This window comes from Diplotaxodon limnothrissa, linkage group LG1 (genome assembly GCF_057381915.1).
Source record: "Diplotaxodon limnothrissa isolate DT_005_m linkage group LG1, D_limnothrissa_male_GT1.1, whole genome shotgun sequence".
NCBI classification, from domain to species: domain Eukaryota; kingdom Metazoa; phylum Chordata; class Actinopteri; order Cichliformes; family Cichlidae; genus Diplotaxodon; species Diplotaxodon limnothrissa.
The window spans coordinates 11283186-11303020 of NC_140596.1; the positions used below are offsets into that span (position 1 = coordinate 11283186).

At 38.0% G+C, this 19835-nt stretch overlaps 1 protein-coding gene across 2 annotated transcripts in view; it reads right to left on the reverse strand.

Moving 5' to 3' along the window:
- The window catches only part of hcn4 (hyperpolarization activated cyclic nucleotide-gated potassium channel 4), a 69867-nt gene that overhangs the window by 26256 nt on the left and 23776 nt on the right, over nucleotides 1–19835 (reverse strand). For both annotated transcript variants that reach the window (XM_085352617.1, XM_085352609.1), the window contains exons 3-4: nucleotides 13710–13871; nucleotides 10042–10260 (exon numbers count right to left, since the gene is read on the reverse strand). In XM_085352617.1, the coding sequence (XP_085208743.1) occupies nucleotides 10042–10260; nucleotides 13710–13871 (381 nt within the window). The remainder of the gene's footprint in view (nucleotides 1–10041; nucleotides 10261–13709; nucleotides 13872–19835) is intronic.

The window sequence follows — 19835 nt, forward strand, 5'->3', positions numbered from 1 at the left end:
TTTCCTTGCTTCTATCTGAACGCTAGAAAGATTCTGGCTGTAATATGGATCTCTTATAATGTCTATAATGATTATTTCATGTTTCTTAGCTTTCCTCCCACCTTCCTTTACTCTGGTAAGTCCAGGATGATGACAAAAGTCTAAGGTGATGTGGCCCAAATAAAATATGTTTTAACTGTGGTACAGGTATAGTGGATTAATTAGTGATTATTTGTGGTGTTGTTTCTATGTTGACCTTTAATAAAGATTGCTACCTTTTTTGTTCTGGCAAGCTCCTTATGTTTTTGGTTGTTTATAGTAACTCTTTATTGAGAATTAAAGAAAAGAGTATCCATGTCCTGATCTAACTTGTTTCTTTTGACAATTTTACTCAGCTTTAGTTGTTTTAAAGATGCAGTGACTGTAGCGTTTGTCTCTTCTTGTTTTACAGGAAAAGAAATTCCAGACGTTTGGCACCTAATTAGTCCTGCACTGTTTGTTGAAGAAACACTGAGACGAGCAGCTCATTTGCTGCGTGTTATTACTCTTCTTGGATGTACACGTTACAGTTTCTGAAATATATGAAGATTTATTGCAAAAAAACAAACAAACAAACCAAAACGTTTCATTTTGGGGTTGAATGTTCAGAGTTAACTGTCAGAGTGGAAGAAGCAGAAAATTCTTTGGAAATATTTATCTCTAACCTGCAGCTGAGCTTACTTTATTTACTCTATAGTCTTCAATTTATCACCAAAAAAGTAGAAATTATGTCATTTTCAGAGTCAGCAAATTTACGTGCTTGATCTATAGGTAGCTGAGTGAGAGGAGTAGCGTCTAAAAGACCTACTGAGATCTAATATAAATTAACAAGTGTTTGTAAAAACAGAAATTTGCTTTTATGACATTTTATCACTAGAAACCGACACATAGACACACACAAAAAACACAGATCTGTAAATCAACTGTTTAGGGCGCTTGCAGTTTTCAAACCACGTTGTGGTTTAAAAACTGTGGTTTTGACTTCCTCCTCAGATTCCTCTGTTTTTCACATTGCAACACATCATCATAGCAGCTTTAACAGCTGCTTTACTGACACAGGAGTGAACAACTGACAGTTGATGTGCTAGCTTTCATTGATGGATTTAAAACACTTTTTATCTTTTCCTGGTTGGTGCATACTTTTGATGTATTTTCTATTTCACCCAAATAAATGAATACATCGACTGAATAAAAGATGAATGATCTGAGTATTTTTTCCTTACCACTGTAAAAAAGTGAAGCCACAATTCTAACATAGGGAAGTTGAGCTTCCATTTTTGGAGCCACAGTCAGTGTTTTAGTGATTTGGGATGTATCCACACACACTGTATCCACACACCACCTCAGCTTGACCGCAAGTGCAACTGCCTGCACTTATGTAGCCTGATTGCTATAATTGTAACAATCTCTGCTTTTAATAGGCTTGTTCAAATAAGTTTAACTACTAACCACATACAGTAGCACACAGCTGTATCTAAAAAGGCACACACAGTATGAACATACTACATTTCAATGTATAAATGCCATTCTGTAGCTTCTATTCTCACTGTATTAGCTATTAGAAGCTAATTAGAAGCTAGCATAAACCATCTAACATGTCAACATCTTGTAGTAAACAATTCTACAGACATGTTTTTTATAGAGTCATTAAGCTTATGCTTAATAGTTGTGTGTTTTCTTCCATCACTGGTTGAATCTAATTGAAAGAGACTTACACTGATTTTCAGTTCTGTTTTAATTGAGCTATTTGTATACAGCTTTTATCTGTCTGTCTCCCTGATTGTCTGTGTTTTTGATTGTGGACATGTAGTATGGGAGACATATTTTTGAGGTTTTCTAATTCCTGCAGTTTAAAACCAAAAGTTTAAAGCTGCCTATATTGTTAAATTAGAGCTGGGCGATAGAACGATAACGATATGTATCGCGATATAACTTTTACTCGATAGAGAAATTAAGCTATCGCGATAGACCTCGCCGCTCTTGTCCTCTTAAAAAAAAAAAAAAAAAAAAAAAAGGTCAGCCGATCCAAATTCAGTAGCGCAGAGCCGAACCAATCACAGCCGCAGCGTCACGTCGCGTGACTTGTTACGTACAGCACAAGTGCCAAGCCGCACGTGTGTTTGTTTGGGAAGCAGCCAGCGGGTAATGGAGCCAGCGCGTAATGGAGGAAATGAGTGTGCCGACTAGAAAAATCAACCGAGCGTGACCGAAGAGAAAACAGATGATGGTTCCAATGCCGGAGAGATTGTCAAACGGAAGAGCCATAGAAGTTCCGTAGGGTGAAGGTATTTCGGCTATTTCAAGTCTGACAAAAAACAGAGTAGCGTGCACTGTAAATGTGCCGAAAGCAAGTCTGGAAATACAATAAACTGGTGCATGCGTCACACTGTGCGCCACGTTATTGTTTCAGTGAAATGAATTTCTACAATACTGTTACTGTTAATTCTACTCTCTGCAGTGTTTAAATGCTTACATATACACACAGTTACTGTCCCTCCACACATACGACTCGGTTCTGCTTCTATGCCCCAGCTTTGTTTACTTTTTCCCACCGAGGCTTCTAGACTTCTGATTGGCCAACATTTCTGCACGGTTAGGAATCTAGCGCCACCTGCTGCTTTGGCATGTTCATAGCAGCGTTTTCCTTCATTTCTGCCTTTATGTGTGGACAGGATTATTTTTCAAAACGAAAACGGAAAATCTCCGTTTTCAAAAATACCCGTGTACGTGTGGACGTAGCCTCAGTCTCTGACTGGAAGCGCTGATTCGTCATTCGGCTTTTGTCAGACTAAAGTAACTGTTAAAACTGTTTGAAAAGCTCAGCTATACAACAAGGAGAGATTGAGAATTTCCTTTTAGTTCTCAGTTTATTTGATATTGACAAAGGTTAGTCAGTTTTGTCTGTTCTTCTGTAAAACAAACTAAGATTTATTTTTAGAATGAATACTTTATTTCTAAGTGGAATTGACAATTTAGTCTGTTTCATTTGTTCTATTTTGAAACTTAAACGCTTTAGTGGCTGCCTTTTGTGTAGTTTGCAATATTTGCCTTTATTTAGCTGAAAAAGTCTCATGTTCCTTAAGTACATCTACCCTGTTGAACTTATTATGGGAAATAAATATTTAAATAAAAACAAGCTGCTGATTATTTCACATTTTACTTGTGAGCAACGGCACATTTAAATCTTACAAATATAGTTATTTGGCTTATATCGTGATAGATATCGTTATCGCCTGAAATGAAAAAAACATATCGTGGTATGAAAAAATCTCATATCGCCCAGCTCTATGTTAAATATCTCGATGCAGACAAAATAATGTGGTTATTATTTCTTCTAGGTCCCATTCAAAATATTCTTTTTCTGTCTGTGCCTTTTCTCTGATATAAACATTCAAATTATTTTCCAGAGTCCTTTCTCTCTCATGTAGCTAAGCAGATGCAAATTCTTACCAAAGAAATCATGAATAATTTATTCCCCCAAAGAGATATTGGTTACTTAATTATACTTTTTAAAAATGTATTTATTTCCACTGTGCTCTCCTGCCTTCTTCCTAACCTAGAGTTGTGTAGTCAAAAGATATCTGCCACACATTTAGGCAAAAATGTTCACTGACTAATATAATGATGAAAAACGGGTAACAGAGAAATTAGAGATTAATGCTACAGGAATGCTCTAAAATCACTATTTTATTTAAGAGATAACTAACATAGAAATTCAAAATCTGGAGGATTGGGTAATTATATTTTATGATCAATATACCTTTGAATTCCATGATAATGATTAAGAAATTTCAATTTTTCTTTTCTGTGAATAAGAGCAGTCCATTTGTAAACACCATGTCAAAATGATTCAAATCACCAAGATTAAATGCATGACTGTGCTGGAATCAACACACTCTCTATCACACAAAAGGAACCAAGAGGCCAGTAACACCTCTGATAGGGACATAGTCAGGAGAGTATGATTTCTTAATAGTTATTTATATTAGGAATACATAGTGATTAAGAGTGGTGCATCAAGATAAATGACAGCCTTGACAACACAATCCGAAAGCAGAAAGCATACATTTCATGTGACATAAAATATATAGTAAATTGACACTGGTTGGAGTTTTGATTTTGGTTATGCAATAAAAAAAAAAAAAAAAAAAAAAAAATTAGAGCGCCTCTGAGGCATGTCAACACTCCTTGACTCAGCAGTAAAGGCTGTGTGGCAGACAGAGGAAAAGGAATGTAACAGAGTTCAGATTAATGCCATCAGTCAGGTCCCAACTAATGGGAACAGCTCTTACTGTAAGGCATAATTAGACTTAAGCCCCCCATCCTTTTGGCAGTTTTGTCCTTGATTGAGCTGTATGGGAAACTCATGACTTAACCTATACAGGACAAGACCACGTTAATGCTAGGATGATAGCTTAAATATAAAAAATCTGTAAAACTGTCATTTTTTTAACTACTTCTCTGATGCTATTGCTCTCGTTCCTCCTTCCTCCCAAGGAATTGGACAACTCTATCAAGTACAGACACAGTCTACCACTGATGACTGTTTTCTGTATTTCCAATGGTCTTGACTGGGGGGGATCTCTAGAGCCTCTATACACACAAATAATCAGCTTTGGGTCTCTTATTAACTATTCCCCAAAGAGCTATGTTTATTTGCCAAGTGTTAATTAGAGATTTAAAAAAGGAGGGGCTGAAATACCCCATTGCCATTTGCTTCTAAAGCCATTTGGGACTGGCATGCCACAACATGCTATCTCCTGGGCATCCCTAATTTCATCACCAACTGCCAACAGCAAACAGAGCATCAGTCAGTCAGTTAATATTTAAAAAAAACAAACAAACAAACAAAAACTTTTCGTATAAAGACTCACAAGGATGAGAACATCAGAAAGTTTACGTATGGTAAGTGAGACAACAAAGATCACAAGCCACCTACAAATGAACACGATTATCTCTTTTGTTTGCTGTCTCCATCTCCGTCTCTGTGTACTATATAATTTACCACAGTAGAGAGCCAAAGTGACAGATAAGCAGCAGCTTACAGAGAGCTGGAGTGGCAGGCATACCCTGTATGCACAGTCACATGTGCAGCCATCTTGTGCCCCAAATCTGGAGAGATGTAATTCTCTTTGTGTGATAATGATTCTCAACATGCCTGAGACACGAGAGGAGAGTTCTTGTGGGATTCTGGTTGATGCTTAACCCCTCCGATTCCAACATCCTCTTAACACTGATGTTTAATGCAGTTTGTTTTATTTGATTAAAAATATAAACTTGCAGTTTATTTTTTGCCATGAATTTTCTTTAAGTGTAAAATGTAATGTGATTACACTGCATGGTGATACTGCACTTTAAAAAAAAATGAACTGGCTGGTTGATTCCAGCGCATGTTGTTTTACAGTGTGGTATAACATAGCTGGTCAATGTATAAAATAACAAGTACAGTTAGATATACAGTTGTGGAGCACTCTCCTTCTTTATAACCCACTGAGTAAACAACAGTTAGGTTAATGACATAAAATTGCTGGTAAAAAAAAATATTAAAAAGCTGTCCCATTTATTATTATTATTATTATTATTATTATTATTATTATTAATAATAATAATAATAATAATAATAATAATACTAATAATAATTTTGTAAAACTTAACATAAAGCAAATTATTCATGTTTTGATCTGAAAAACAAGCAATATTGAAACTCACTGTTGTACCAGGGAGGGTAGAGTTCAAATAAAGACACCACAGAATGCATATCCAGAAGAAACCACTCAGTGACCATCCTTCAGGTGCTGACTTGAAATGATAAAGATTGTCCCAATTTCAGCTCCAGTTGGCTGCAATCTATCTCTTTTCCACTGACATGTGATATATGGTGTGTCTGCTGAGTAGCAAACACATAATGAATGTAAACTACTTAATCTGTTTATACACAGTTAACAGCTGGCGACAAGAATATATTTTATTTATTTATTTATTTATTTATTCATTTTTGTCTCAGTTGAAACTACAATTCAGCTCCCCCAACTCCCAGAATATGTAGTGTAATTGCTGTGCTCTCTACTTGGTGTAACAGTTAACATGCTGCCTGCTTCATAAGAGCTCATTTGAGTCTGCTTGCTAGCATCTGACAGCCCAGCCATTTATCACATGGTGCCACATTTAATAGAATTCTATTCAGAAAAGATTATACCCCAGCTTTCTGATGGTAATTTTCACCATCTTTGCAAGCAGAGCTCCCCTCATCATCCTTTCCTCTTTCCCATGTGTACACTTCTGAGAATCCTGCATAAAGTATTTTTTTTTAATCATTGTCCATCTGACCAGTTACTTGGATATCATGCCTGCATGCCAACTGGACAGGTGGCCTCTCATCTTGGACATATAGCTATATGAACAAGAGTCTGATTTTTATTTTATTTATTTTTTTGGTTTTGGTTGTTTTTTTGTTGTTTTTTTGTTGTTGTTGTTTTTTTACAACTGATTAGCAGCTGATAAATAGAGCACATGTGGTAAATGTGGTATCAGTGCTGCTCAGCTCGACACTGATCCATTATTGCATTTCTTTCAATCATTAAACAGTGGTCAGTATCTATCTACTTCGGCCCCACTGTGAGAGCAATATTTGTGCTGTTGCCATGTGGTTGTTTGCTGGATGGCTCAGGTCCAGTGTCATCTGCAGCACAATCACAATAGCTATATAGTACAATATATCTGCTTACTAGAGCATGTATCCAGCTTTTCGTGATAGTACAACTGCATAATAGGAAGCATAAAGCACATTATGATTAATGGGACTGCATAGTGTCTGCATTAGAGATAAGTCATAATTCAAAGTACTTTGCACTGTTGGTGCATGTAAATTATGCAGTTTTGCAGTGTAGTTTACAACATCGCTGGTATATTGGTGTCAGGCTTCCAAGCAATAAAAAGAAAAGAAAAATACTAGAGGGCCTTTTCAGCTTTCAAACAATCAACACAAGTTACTGGCAACATTTTCTACTGAATCCAAATGTATTATCTTTTAGTTTTTAGGTCCAAAATCAGCTATCCAACGCTTAAATCAGCACACCAAACTAGGTATAGAACAGTGTGATTTTTACAAGAGACCAACAATACATACCTACATATCTGTAACAGAGTTTGTTTTTCAGCCCTCTTAAATGTGTTATACTCAAAGGCTTTAGAAATCCCATTCCATAAATAGATATGTAGATAGAGATTTCATAAAACAACAGAAATGGCTTCTGTAAAAATTGGCAAAGCCTGTGAATCAGACTGAAGGAAAGATTTTTGTAAACTATCATAAATCATAACAGAAGACTGTAAAGTGTCACTTTACTTTACACCAATTCAAGGTCACAGTTGGGCTGGAGTCTATCCCAGCTCTGGGCGAGAGGCAGGATACACCCTGCACAGGTCGCCAATCTCTCACAGAGATAACATTGAGAGATAGACTCAATGTTATGGCCACTTTAGGATCATCATTTAATATAATCTCATCTCAGGCCACAGCTAGCACACCACCACGCTGCCAGTTTTTGAATAAACTGAGTGATAAAAAAATGTGTTTCAATTACGTTTTCGAAACACTTGAGTAAAAGAGGTCCTTTTTTTGATTTCTGATGAGTTAACAAAGATGTGCATGCATGGCAATATATTTTATGCCTATGATGTCCAATTTTTTTATTCAGGTTATAATTACAGAATATGTGATTAAAACAAATTCAAATTAGAACATGAATGTTATGATTATTGTGTTGACGTTTTTGTAGATCTTGCCTCATATATATTACAGCTGCATATTTCCAAGCTTCCATTATATTTTCTAATTTATGTTGCCTATTTCTTTCTTTCCCTTAATTCCTCTTATTTATCATGTCATACCTAACACCTGAACAACCACTTTTTATTTTATATTGCCATGTCATATGCAAATATGTAGGGCTAACACTATTTGTAATTATTAAGTTGAACCTCATCTTTGTCATATTCAAAGCCTCACACTGTGAACAGTTTTTAAAGGTCAACTAATTTTACTGAAAATGCAAATACCTTTCATCACACCCTGACCTGATTATTTAAAGGGATGCAACCAAGCTTATGGGACAGCACTGACTCACCCAGTCAAACCAAAATGTTTAGAATAACTTCCTGTATGATGGCAGGCTGGCAGTTGGCTTTGGTGATGGCAGCTCTGCTAGGAGATTTATATGAAGTCTGAGTCCCCACAGACAAGAACAGCTGTCCCTGTCATGGCAGCCCAACAGCCACCAGACTTCTCAAACCTCTATGGATTGCCAATGGATCTCCAGCTTCTTGAGCGTGTGGATTATGGTATTAAAGGGAAAAGGAAAATCTGCAGCAAGCAGATCCCATTGTCACACAATTGATGTAACAGGATATGAGAAAAAGGTTTATGTCTTTGAATGAACTAACTCTGATAAGAAGAAATGAGAAATGGGTCCAGTGCTGTGTAGTAGAAATCACTACTATCTTGCTCCCAGAGCCAAATGAGCACACAGTGACAGTGTACTCTGAGCATGCGTTATCACTGAGCCTTGTGGAAAGATAAAATGAGAGAATCTGGACTCTTAAAAATTAATTGCAGTTGGCAGTAATAACGCTTCTGCACACAGGCACTGTGGGAACCGGTGGGAACACAGGGGAAACTTTTCAAGTGGCTGGGGGATTCTTAAGGCGCCTTAGGGGGCGATCCTAGAAATGGCAGCCAAGGGCTTCTGTAGCACATGCTGACTGGTGCTGAGGCAGACCAGCTGTTCAGTCTACTTGGCAGCATGGCATCTCAAACACAGAGGAGCAGACATGTCGTGGTGGGAGCTGGTTTGCCCCCGTTTCATTAAACAGCTTCTCAGATCAGTATTAGTCATGAACTTACAAGCTGAACTTTTTTGGATTTTTCAACTTTTTAACTGGGAAATTAATCTATTCGTTACTCATTCCCTAGAATCACAAAGTGTTAATTTATCCAGTGCAGTTTCTCTCCTTTTGAAGAAGTCCTGCTCACACATTACATTAGCTAAGCTGTTCCTCTGCCTGTGTGCCTGGTCCTGTTTTCTCTGAAATCTTTCACTTTCATTTTCCCTCTTCCATTTAGGTGCGATCTCTCGAACCTGTGCCTCCATTCCCTGGAGGTCGTTCTCTCCTGTCTCTTACTCGCTACAGACGGTGGGTAATGTGGCAGGCGAGCAGTTCAGCTCATTATCGCCCACGCTGGGCCCACAGAGGGCATGGCAGTGTGGAACATGTCTCGGGCTTCATAGGCAGCCATCAGGGCTTTCCTTTCCCTAAACCAGGGAAATCTGGGTTTCTGTGTCTATACATTATGTAGAAAATGAGGACAAATTTTTAACCAATTTGCTTTTTGCACTTTTGCTGGCAAAGAAAAAAAACACAATATATATCTAGTGCCTTTCTAAAATATACTTATTTAGGGTGATAAATGATTTAAAACCCCATTAAAGCTCACCTGAATAAAAGGCTGTTTCTGTAATGAAAAGATGATGAGACGACGCTCATTATCACTGATCTATGACATATTAGTATTGAGAGTAAAGCCTTGTCATATGTTCCAATAAAATTTGAATTATGTTTCATCAGAGTTGTTAAAAATAGGTTTTTAACTAGGGTGCACACTTCCACACAGTGAGAGAAAGAGCAGACAAGAAAGCAGAAAGACAAACATATATATACTTTAGATCTGATGTAAATTCATACTTTTCAGTATCTATATTTTTTTATATTAACTATGAAGGGTTGTGGCCCACAGTGTTAGACTGTTAAACCCCCAGTTCAGCAGAACCATACTGTCATACTGTATTTGTCTGTGAGTCAGTTTAGGGCCATATGTAAATATCAATCAAATTAAACTTGCTACATTAAAAGCTAAAAACGAGTATTAAACTGAGCACAAGCCAGCATCCTGCATCCACACCACTGTCCTCTCTTTGAAGTAAATCAAGACAACACAACCATCAATAGCATGTCATCTTGACTCACCTTCTCCTGGTACTGCCGTCGAGATGAGTCCAGAGATTGGATTAGCGCAGTGGCGTGGCCCACAAACATGGCGTAGCAAGTAGCACCCACAATCATGCTGAGGATGGTCAGCCACACGTCTGTCATGCCCACTGGGGGGTACATGCCATACCCAATACACAACATGTGGCTCATAGCTTTGAAAAGTGCGTAGGAGTACTGCTGTCCCCATGTGTCATTCTAGATGAAACAGAGGAGACAGGGTGAGTTAGGGTGAGAACATCTGAACACTTCCTCGCTTGCTCTCTTGCAATCTCAACACGGCTGCTGATGGCACATTTCAGGTCAAAGAACACCCTGGCAGCCCATGAACATTCACAGACACATGCAATTACTTAAGACAAAACTAATGGCAGATGTCCATTTCAAACTCTCTCTGTCCAGTACAGAGCAGCTGGCAGGGTAAAATATACTTTTCAGTATGCAAACATTTGGAGCAAGCAGACATTTGGGTAGCTGCCTAAAACAGAGCCCTGGGAATCAGCAGAAAGAGCGTGAGACACTGGAGGCTTGCATGACATAAAGTAGGTCAGCTATTTAGAAAAATGTGATTTCTCTGTGAGTTTTCTAATTTGTAGATAAATTGCCCCTTTTCCTTTAGTTCCCGGTGGTGGTTCATGGCAAATCAATATCAACTCTCTCCTGGGGGTGACATGTCCAAATTGCTTTCAAACTCATTTCCACAGTGGAAAAGCCGGGACTGATAGCAATTTTATTAGTGCCCTCGGGGAAAGGTAAGGAGTGATAACCTAGCAAGATAATAGGACAGCTACTGTAAAAAACAAAAAAAGGAAAAAAAAAATCTGTAATCATTCGAATGAGAGTCAAACCAACCACGACTGAATCACAGTTATCAATACTAACAACCTCTTCTTCTACCAGGTAATGTGAGCAAAAACACGAGGTGCTTTCCAACAGAGAAATGCCTGCCCTGAGGCTTAAATTAATTCAGAAAAAAATATATTTGTTATTCTGTCACATTGAAAACCGTTGTACGTAATGCAATTAATTAGACAGTGTTTACTGTGTGAAACAAAACAAACTCCATTTTGATGTTAATAAGAGGCTACATCCCTCACACAGGGATTTAAAGTAAGTACATTATGAATCTTTTTCCTTCACATCTCCGGGCCTCTTTACACTGGATGCATTTGGGAGCATCCAGTGTAATGCTCTTGATGCTCCCAGAGCAACTGGCTGCTTCTTAGGAAGCAGCCAGTTGAAGTTATGGATACAGAACTCTGAGCTGTAACAACATGACAAAGAGTAAATGCCCAAAAATAATCTAGTCAGAACTGCATCAAATCAACTAGCGACAAGGAATTTGGCAGGTCATATGCTAGAGTCACTGAGATGGAGAGATAATGGTACTACTACATTTGAAAATCATTTGACTTACATCTAAATTAGATTTGGGTAAAAGTAAGCTTTGGTATTAAGTATAATAAATAACATTTATCTAAAAATACTCACACATAGCAGGAAAATTTGATTGGTTTGTTTTACATGACTTTTAAATCTGCTTTGCTTTGTTGCGTTTTTATGTAGCCTGTGATGTTATATCGGATTTTTCTATGTATACACAGTTCAAATATGTTTTTCAGAACAAAACAAAGAGATTAGCACAGCAATCATATCCTAGTTTTCTGTGCCGCAAAGCAAGACATTAAATTGTATCTTAATGCATGCATTCTTTTTGAACCTTAATCACGAGCCACAGTTTACATTATGTATCCTGACAGCTCAGCCTTATGTAACTTAAAATAATCCGCTTGCACATTTGCTTAATGTATCAAATATCAAAGTGGGGGTGAAATGTATTTATAATTGTAGCAAAGAGGGGCTAAAAAAACTATAGAACTGGAAGAGAACAATGCAACAGAAATCTCAATCTTTTCTCGAAAAGATAATTAAACACGGAGTTTGATTAGATTGGGAGCTTGATTAAAGGTTTTTTTTCACACTGTCCACGAAATGGAGCCACTGTTTTGAGTGTGCATCTCTGCAATGAGACACATGTAGAAAACGAGCTAAAATTATCTTAAGCGTGAAACATCTCAAGGGACAGTAGTTTTCAACATCTGCTGTTTCTTATGCTTAAATATAAGTGAGGCAGATTCAGTGAAACAAGTGAGCATGTCAGGGAGGCAGCGAGGCATGCTTAACCAAATAGATCATACCTTGAGCAATGCAACTATGTGACATTTGTTCCGGCATAGAGAGCTGAACTTACAGTTGAACTGAAGCAGCTTTATATATATATTTCAAACTGAGATTTTGTGTATGATTTTTTTTGTTAGTCCTTAAATGTATGATTATTCAATATTTCCTTTTTTGTTTACTTTATTAGTAACTATTGAAGTAAATAAATAAGTAGTAAATATTTATCAAATTCTGCTGAAAATAATATATATGTCAAACCAATTTAACTTATTCTGTCTAGAAAACATATATTTCCTTACACATTAAACTTTAGCCTGCTGAAACTTGAAATCAGTTTAAACTCTCACTATTGATTCATTACTGGGGCTGTTTGGTAAGAGTGTAAGCCAACGATAGGTAGATGCTGCAATTTATTATAATTGTAATACTAAAAAAATTGTAAATGCTGAAAAGACAGACAATTGGTTTAAAAAGACACCCAGGATTAGCTCACTGACTGAACATACAGTATATCTGTCAGTACTAAAAACCACAAAACACTTCAATGAGCCAGGGGAACAGAGCTAATGCTAATTGCTAAATAATCAAATGGTATGTCACGCAGTATTACTCACTTGCTTTGTTCAGCAAGTGAGTCGTAAGTGCTGCAGTAAAAACCTTTGTGTCTAAATTTCACTGCAGTCTCACAGTCTGAGAATTTAGTGAGTACATAATCTACTAGAATTCACTAGTGTACCTATATGGGGTAGGTGGTATTGCTAATTGTGAAATCAGATTCCTTAGTAAGGTGCTGTAGAAGACTTGAGCGCACTAATTGTGAATTTTTGGAGTCAGTATTGATGTTGCCGTAGGCTAATACCAAGCAATTATATCAGCTGATTGAGATATTGGTCAAGCTCCAGTGTGGTAATGAATATTCACTGAAATCAGACCACTTCTCACCCCCAAAATCTGACAATATCTGAATGACTTTATAACGTCACAAGTTGACATGAGACCATCAGTTTTGGGTGAACAGAATATCCACGGTGATGCAGCCCCCTCCCTTGAGCTAATAAAAAAGAGATCTCCGGTGACCCACTATTCTGGCAGCTGTTTCAGCAAAACAACAAAATTAAAGCTCAGCATGTGTGCTACTGGAAACTGTCAATATCCAGCCAATATTGGATAAGGGATAGCTGTCTCCCTCAGAAAGTCAATGTTCCATGCACATCCTCCTTTCACAATAATGACAAATGTCAAGAGCTCCAAATAAATAAAAATGATCAGTAAATTGAATAAATGTGGACAAATGTAGCAGATAAACATATTTGACTTAGGGTTTAAAATGACAGATATGGAAGGCAGTCTTACCCAGGAAGCTGAAGAGTTTTAGAACAGTAATTACTGAGGCTGACAGACAAGATAAGACAGAGCATAATCTGATTTGAACAGGCAGGAGGACTGTGTGCAGGAGAAGCACTTACCACCATCTTATTTTTGGACACCCAGCAGTCAGCAGGGAAGTCCTGGAGCATGGGCACCAGGAACTGCAGGCAGCCATCCCAGTGACAGAGCAGCAGCATCATGCCGATTAGATTGACTATTCGTACCATGGCGCTGGCTAGGTCATAGGTCATGTGGAAGATCTGAGGAGTTGAAGAGGAAGGAAGCAGGAAATGAGTTAGTGAATGATGACTCAACATGCTGATGGTCAAATCCCTGAAATCTCTTTAGAACGCAAAGCACACACACATGCACAAAGAAGATTTTCTTCCTCCACAAGCATTTCAAAGATTTCTGGCTCTATTCTTCGCTCATGCCATGCAATGTGTTTGCAGTATTAGATTTAAAGGCCATTGTACTCAGCCTATAGAAACCATAGCTTTTTATTTTACACAGATGAGTTGGTGGATGCAGATCTTGCTGTTGTCACATTTCACTGGGGATGGCCAGTGAAATGAAAGCTTAAACAGATAAACTGGGACCAGAGCTTTATCGTGTGCTGCTGAATCACTCTTATCAGGCACTCAGCCAAACACAATAATGGTGCAAGGGTAGAGGTGGCTATGCTCCTGGGGTGAGAGCTTTCACAGGCTGGGTTTGTTAATCCTAATGATACTCATAAGGCGCTCCAGGACTTCTGGGCTGGTGTAGATTTTAATGGCCTCAACCATTCAAAGCCTCTTAATCCCACTGAAGACTATGTGCATTGCTAACCACTTGGCTCCTTATTAAAATACACTTGGTGCCTTTAAAGGGGTTGTGTTTAAGAGGGGATATTTCATTTTTACTTTCTTGTTTAGCAATAGGTAAAAATGTGAAATGAAGCTAAGACATGTCATGTCAGCGAAAGTTTAATCTGAGTCATTCGATCCTAAAGCACTTTGTTTGTTTATTTTTCTGTTTTCATTCGAAGGCATACGAAATGTAAGTGTATCTGGGTATTTTATCTCTGCTTTGTTAAGGAAGAAACTGGCAGGGAGTGGTGTTATGTTTGTCAGTGTGGGTGCTGCTGCACCATCAAATCACATCAATTTAGTTCTGTCAACAAGATAGCATGAAGCCAGAGGTATGCCCAGAAAATTGTACCTCTCAAAGTGGATGGAGACATCCTCACTCACGCACTCTGTCTGTCCACATGCAGATACACAGTGAAACTCCTCTCCTCTCAAACCCTGTCTCATCTTTGTTTTTGTTCTGCTTTGGATTTCTTAAGCTCATGCACTTATACATGAATAAAGCCAAATCATTTACCTAGCTCCGGAGCCGCATGCGGCTCTTTAGTCCTTATAGTGCGGTCCTCGTGGTTTGGGAAAATAAATTAGAAGTATTTAGCTGAAGTGTGTTTTATTTATGTTAGTTCTTCTTTCTTTTTAAACTTGCACTTCTAAATTGGAAGATTATTGTGATATTGAAATATAAAAATAAAATTATATTTTATTATTTTTTCATCGCTCAAAATAAGCGTCACACTCGTGGAAGCCGGTATACCCGCCGAAACGTGCATTTATCGAGACTTTCAACCCCAGGTAGGCCAATTATGGATCTTCGGATCCACATTATGTCAGCGGCTATTCTCCACTGTGTCACAAACAAACACCGCTCACGCCTCACAGATGACAGCTTATAGTCCTGCGTAAAGATGAAAGTGACTTCATACAGCCCCGATTTGCAGACGCTGTGCTCATATGGGATATGCGCAGAGGTTCAGGAGCAGAAGTCCCATTGTAAACATCACGGCAGACCCGACGATGTTTGCATGAACATGCTTTTCAGATTCTCTTTATTGACCACGTTTCACACACGGTTGTTGTACGCACACAGCCGGCTGTAGCTTTTCAGCTCACAGCCCGACACACACCAACACAACAGCACAGATAGCACAGGCGGCAAGGCGGCGAGGCGTGATTGCGGGTGCCGCTCAGGTGCGTTCGCCTCCCCTGCAGCAGCGCTGCAGACCACGCCCCGCCACTCACCTTAACCTGGTAAAATACATATTTAGACAGAATTTTGCAAATATCTATTTTTCCCTTTTTTAGCAGCATAGTGCTTTTTTTCCAATTATTTTTTAAAAGTCAGGTCAAGGCTCCAAAAGCCCAAAGGTGATATAAGGGTGGCGGCTCACAACTGTTTTTGTTTGCTACATGGATCATTTTAGTTCAGCTGGGTGTCTTTCCTTTTGTTATATTTCTTTAAGAGTTCAAAATGTGTTAATTACATAAATAAAATGTAACTTTCTCTGTAGCACTTCATGGATTTCATAAGCAACACACCTTAGTTGTTCACAAAAAGCATAAAGGTAAAAAACAATATATACAGTGTTATCTTCATTTTAGATGTCAAAAAGTATTTGCGGCTCCCAGTGTTTTCCTTTGCATGGAAACCGGGTCCAAATGGCTCTTTCGGTGTTAAAGGTTGCTGACAGCCATAAATAAGTTACGTTAGTTAATATGCTGTGTTGTGTGATGTCAAATTTCCTGCTGGAGCTGTAATGGCTTTCCGTAACATTAAAAGTGTTAAATTCACTCTGTGTGAATGAATAAATCATGAGGAGCCCTTTCCATCTTCTGCATTGAGTCTGATATATTTTTCATTTGTGAAATGGTATTCCAGACAGGAAAAGGATGATTCATAAAACACAGGATGCTTTTAAATCTATAAAAACTCGCAAAGTCATATGCAAATTCAAACACGGAGCATGCTATTCCTAGGACATGAAGGACTGACAGAGATATGAAGCTTACAAGCATATGAACTGCTTAGACTTAGACTAGAATTGTCATGTCTGATATGATCAGGCTTCTTTACCTTCAGAGTAATTGTGAAAGAAAAGCACATTTTGGTCAAATGACACATTTTGGAAAAAAAGATACACTATAGTAGCAGATATTTAGAATGAAGGGAAACTAGATTGTCATATGAAAGATTTTCCACCATATTTGAACTGTACTGAAGTTGAACTGAAATACTATAGAGACATAACATTTACAATGTAATCATTTTCATAATTTTACATTGAAAATATACAGTACAGCCAGTTCTCTATGTATAGTTTGTGTTGCCCTCAGGTTATCCAAGCCTCAACACATTTCTACCTCTTCTAAGTCCCCAATTCTGATGACCAATAATGCCACATTTTTATGGTGTTCCCTTTAAAAACTACATGTAAATGCATCATTATAACCTTGATAAGCAGCTGTTACTGCAAGCATCTAAATTGGTGCACAATACCACTTCCTCTTGGGACAAATCTCTTATTATTATACAGGCTGTCCTTGAACCTGTCAATATACTGAATACTATCAAACTCAGCAATGTCAGCATGTTTCTAAAGCATGACAGATTCCCTTCAGTATCTTGTGCCACAGCCTGAATGACTTATTACTGTTCAACAATAACTCCTGCTACTTTCCTACTGTAGATATGTCCTCAAAAGACCCCTGGCACTTTAACAGAATAAAGCCTATGGAAACTGTGACGGATAATGCAATGCAAATCTCCGGTTTGTAACCCAAACTGTACTGTCAGTGGAGGAAGGTGATTCCCCTATCTCCCTCCACAGCTGTAATCAATTCAAATATACCCCTGCCAAGCACGGAATAGACTTTCCAGTTATGACAAAAATTATTCCCAAGATTGGTTCTGTTAGAAGGTGGTTAAAAAATCATTATTCTCAGGCGCGAGAGGGAGGTCTGTGTATATATCCTCTCTTTACTTCTAATGGTTTTTCTAGATTAAAACAGCACATAGTTAAGCAAGTCTACTCTGTGTTTTGCGTAATTGTACAAAATAAATCATGTACATTTTCAGGATTTAAAGCAAACACAAATCTGCACGCACACACTCTGCATACAGAGCATTACACAACATGGCATGTTACATGGAGGATGATGAATTGCTGACCACTTCCTTTTAATTGATAGGAACACAGAGTGAGCCTGGCACTCTGGCATAAGCAAGAGTGCTTTGATTGATTAGGGCAAAAAAAATACAACCCAACAGTTTCATCCCATTCTTTTTTCAGTTTTCACAATCCTCATTAGAATACTCTAAATTCATATTTTTTTGTATTTTTTTTAGCTAATGCAATACATAACCTATAGAAGGTCAACCTGAACACCTTCAAAAATACAGGAAAATGAACTGACAACACCCCCCCCCCCCCCCCCCCCCCCCCAAATAAATAAATAAATAAATAAAAATGTAGGTTTCCTGACAGTGAGATAAGATTTGCAAATTAGAAAGATAGTACTGCATGGCCCAACAGCTGGTGCTACAGGCACTCATCAATATGGCAGGTACAGTGGGTGAAACAATTATTTGAGCCCCTGCTGATTTAGTAAGTTTGCTCACTTATAAAGATATAAACACTCTCTAATTTTAGTGGTAGTTTCATTTTGGAGACACAGGATATCAACCAAAAATCCACAACATGTCATTGGGTGAAAAAAGTATGTGATACTCAAGCAAAATATGACTTGGTGGATAAACCCTTGTTGCAAAGGACAGCTGTAAGATGTTTCTTGTAGCTAGTTAAGAGAAGAAGTTTGTCATCCAAGATTTTACAGTACACGGTTCGGTCCACTGGCCTCTCAATGTGATGAAGTTGTCCTGTACCAGAAAAGCATCACCTAAGAATAATCTTTCCACTTCCATACCGACTATGAGGATGGTGATCTTTGGGTCATCCTCACAATTTCCCTTCCTCCAAACATAACTACTATTACTGAATTCCAAAAAGTCTAAATAGTATCAACAAAAATAAAAAACTGAATCATTTTTCATCCAACAAAACAAATACACACAGCAACTGAAATATAGCTACAAGTCCAGCATAGCCTAGGACTGCATAGTACTCCCTGGGTTGAGGTAAAGTGCTCTAAGGTCTAATGAACATTTTGAATTATAATTCCTAAAACTTGCAACTAGACATTGAGGGTCCTTGGGCCTTGCCATTGTAAGAAGCCTTCATTTTTCAGTGTGTGAGTCATTTGGGTCCTCACGATTAGTAGTCGGTGGATTACGCATCAGGCTGACATCCTCTGGAGCATAAAAAAAATGCTATGGTGAGCTACCAGTTCCCCTGCATGCAAAGCTGTCAAACAGAGTTGAATGTGGAACAGTATTTTCTTACTAGATTAAGTGGCATATCATGAAACACTGAGTTCAAGGTCCAATCAGAGTTATGAGAATAGTCGAGGCTGGTAGTCATGAATTCAGTTAAATGACAGTTAACAATGGCCGCCAGACTGTTTAAGCTTTCGTTGTTTATACTCCTGCTGCTTTGGTGGATTGAACAACAGCTTAAGGCCCCTGCGGGGAGCATTCAAAGCATTAGTGGTGTAGTTTCAAACTTTAAGAACATTAGTTTTTAGAATCTCTCAGTGTACAGTGTCATTTATTCAATTTCTTTTTCTTCAGCTGCATCCATCCCATTCATCAAATTTGTCATATTCCCCAAAAAGGTTAATAGAAATGACGAAGCCACTCATTTTTCGTATTTAATTAGTAGTTAGCTTAATGTGTTGCAATAAATTGTAAACAGAGGCTTTCAGTACTCCGTGGTTTCTTTGGTTAACTACTTTCGATACAGGCTATGTAAGTAAATTGATTTAGAATGATAAAAAGATCGTTTCACTGGAACTACTTAGAAGGTATCCTTTATCAGGAATTAATGTCCACCCTGCAGCCAGATATAATTGACTATTCATCTAGATCTTGGTATAAAAGGTTGTAAGTACTCTGAAATGGAGGCTGTAATTGTCTGGGAAAAGCCACTTTAACCAAAGCCAGTGTTTCAAGGCACAAAATGAACAAGTTAAATACTCACAATAGAAACAATACTAACACCGTTAGTCAATTATAACCAATTATTTTTTTTGATTGCTGAAATCCATAATCCTGCTGAAGACCACCACTGTCAAGTACAAACTATCAGCACATTTTATCGCTACAGAAAATGGCACTTATTTACTGAGCACATATGCTTGTATACGTACAAATATAACAAGTAATAAACACAAGGATCAAATATGGCACTACAGTCACAAACAGCATCAGGCCCAGACAGGCAGGGAGAAAATGAAGGCAGCTGCAGAGTCATCTCAAAC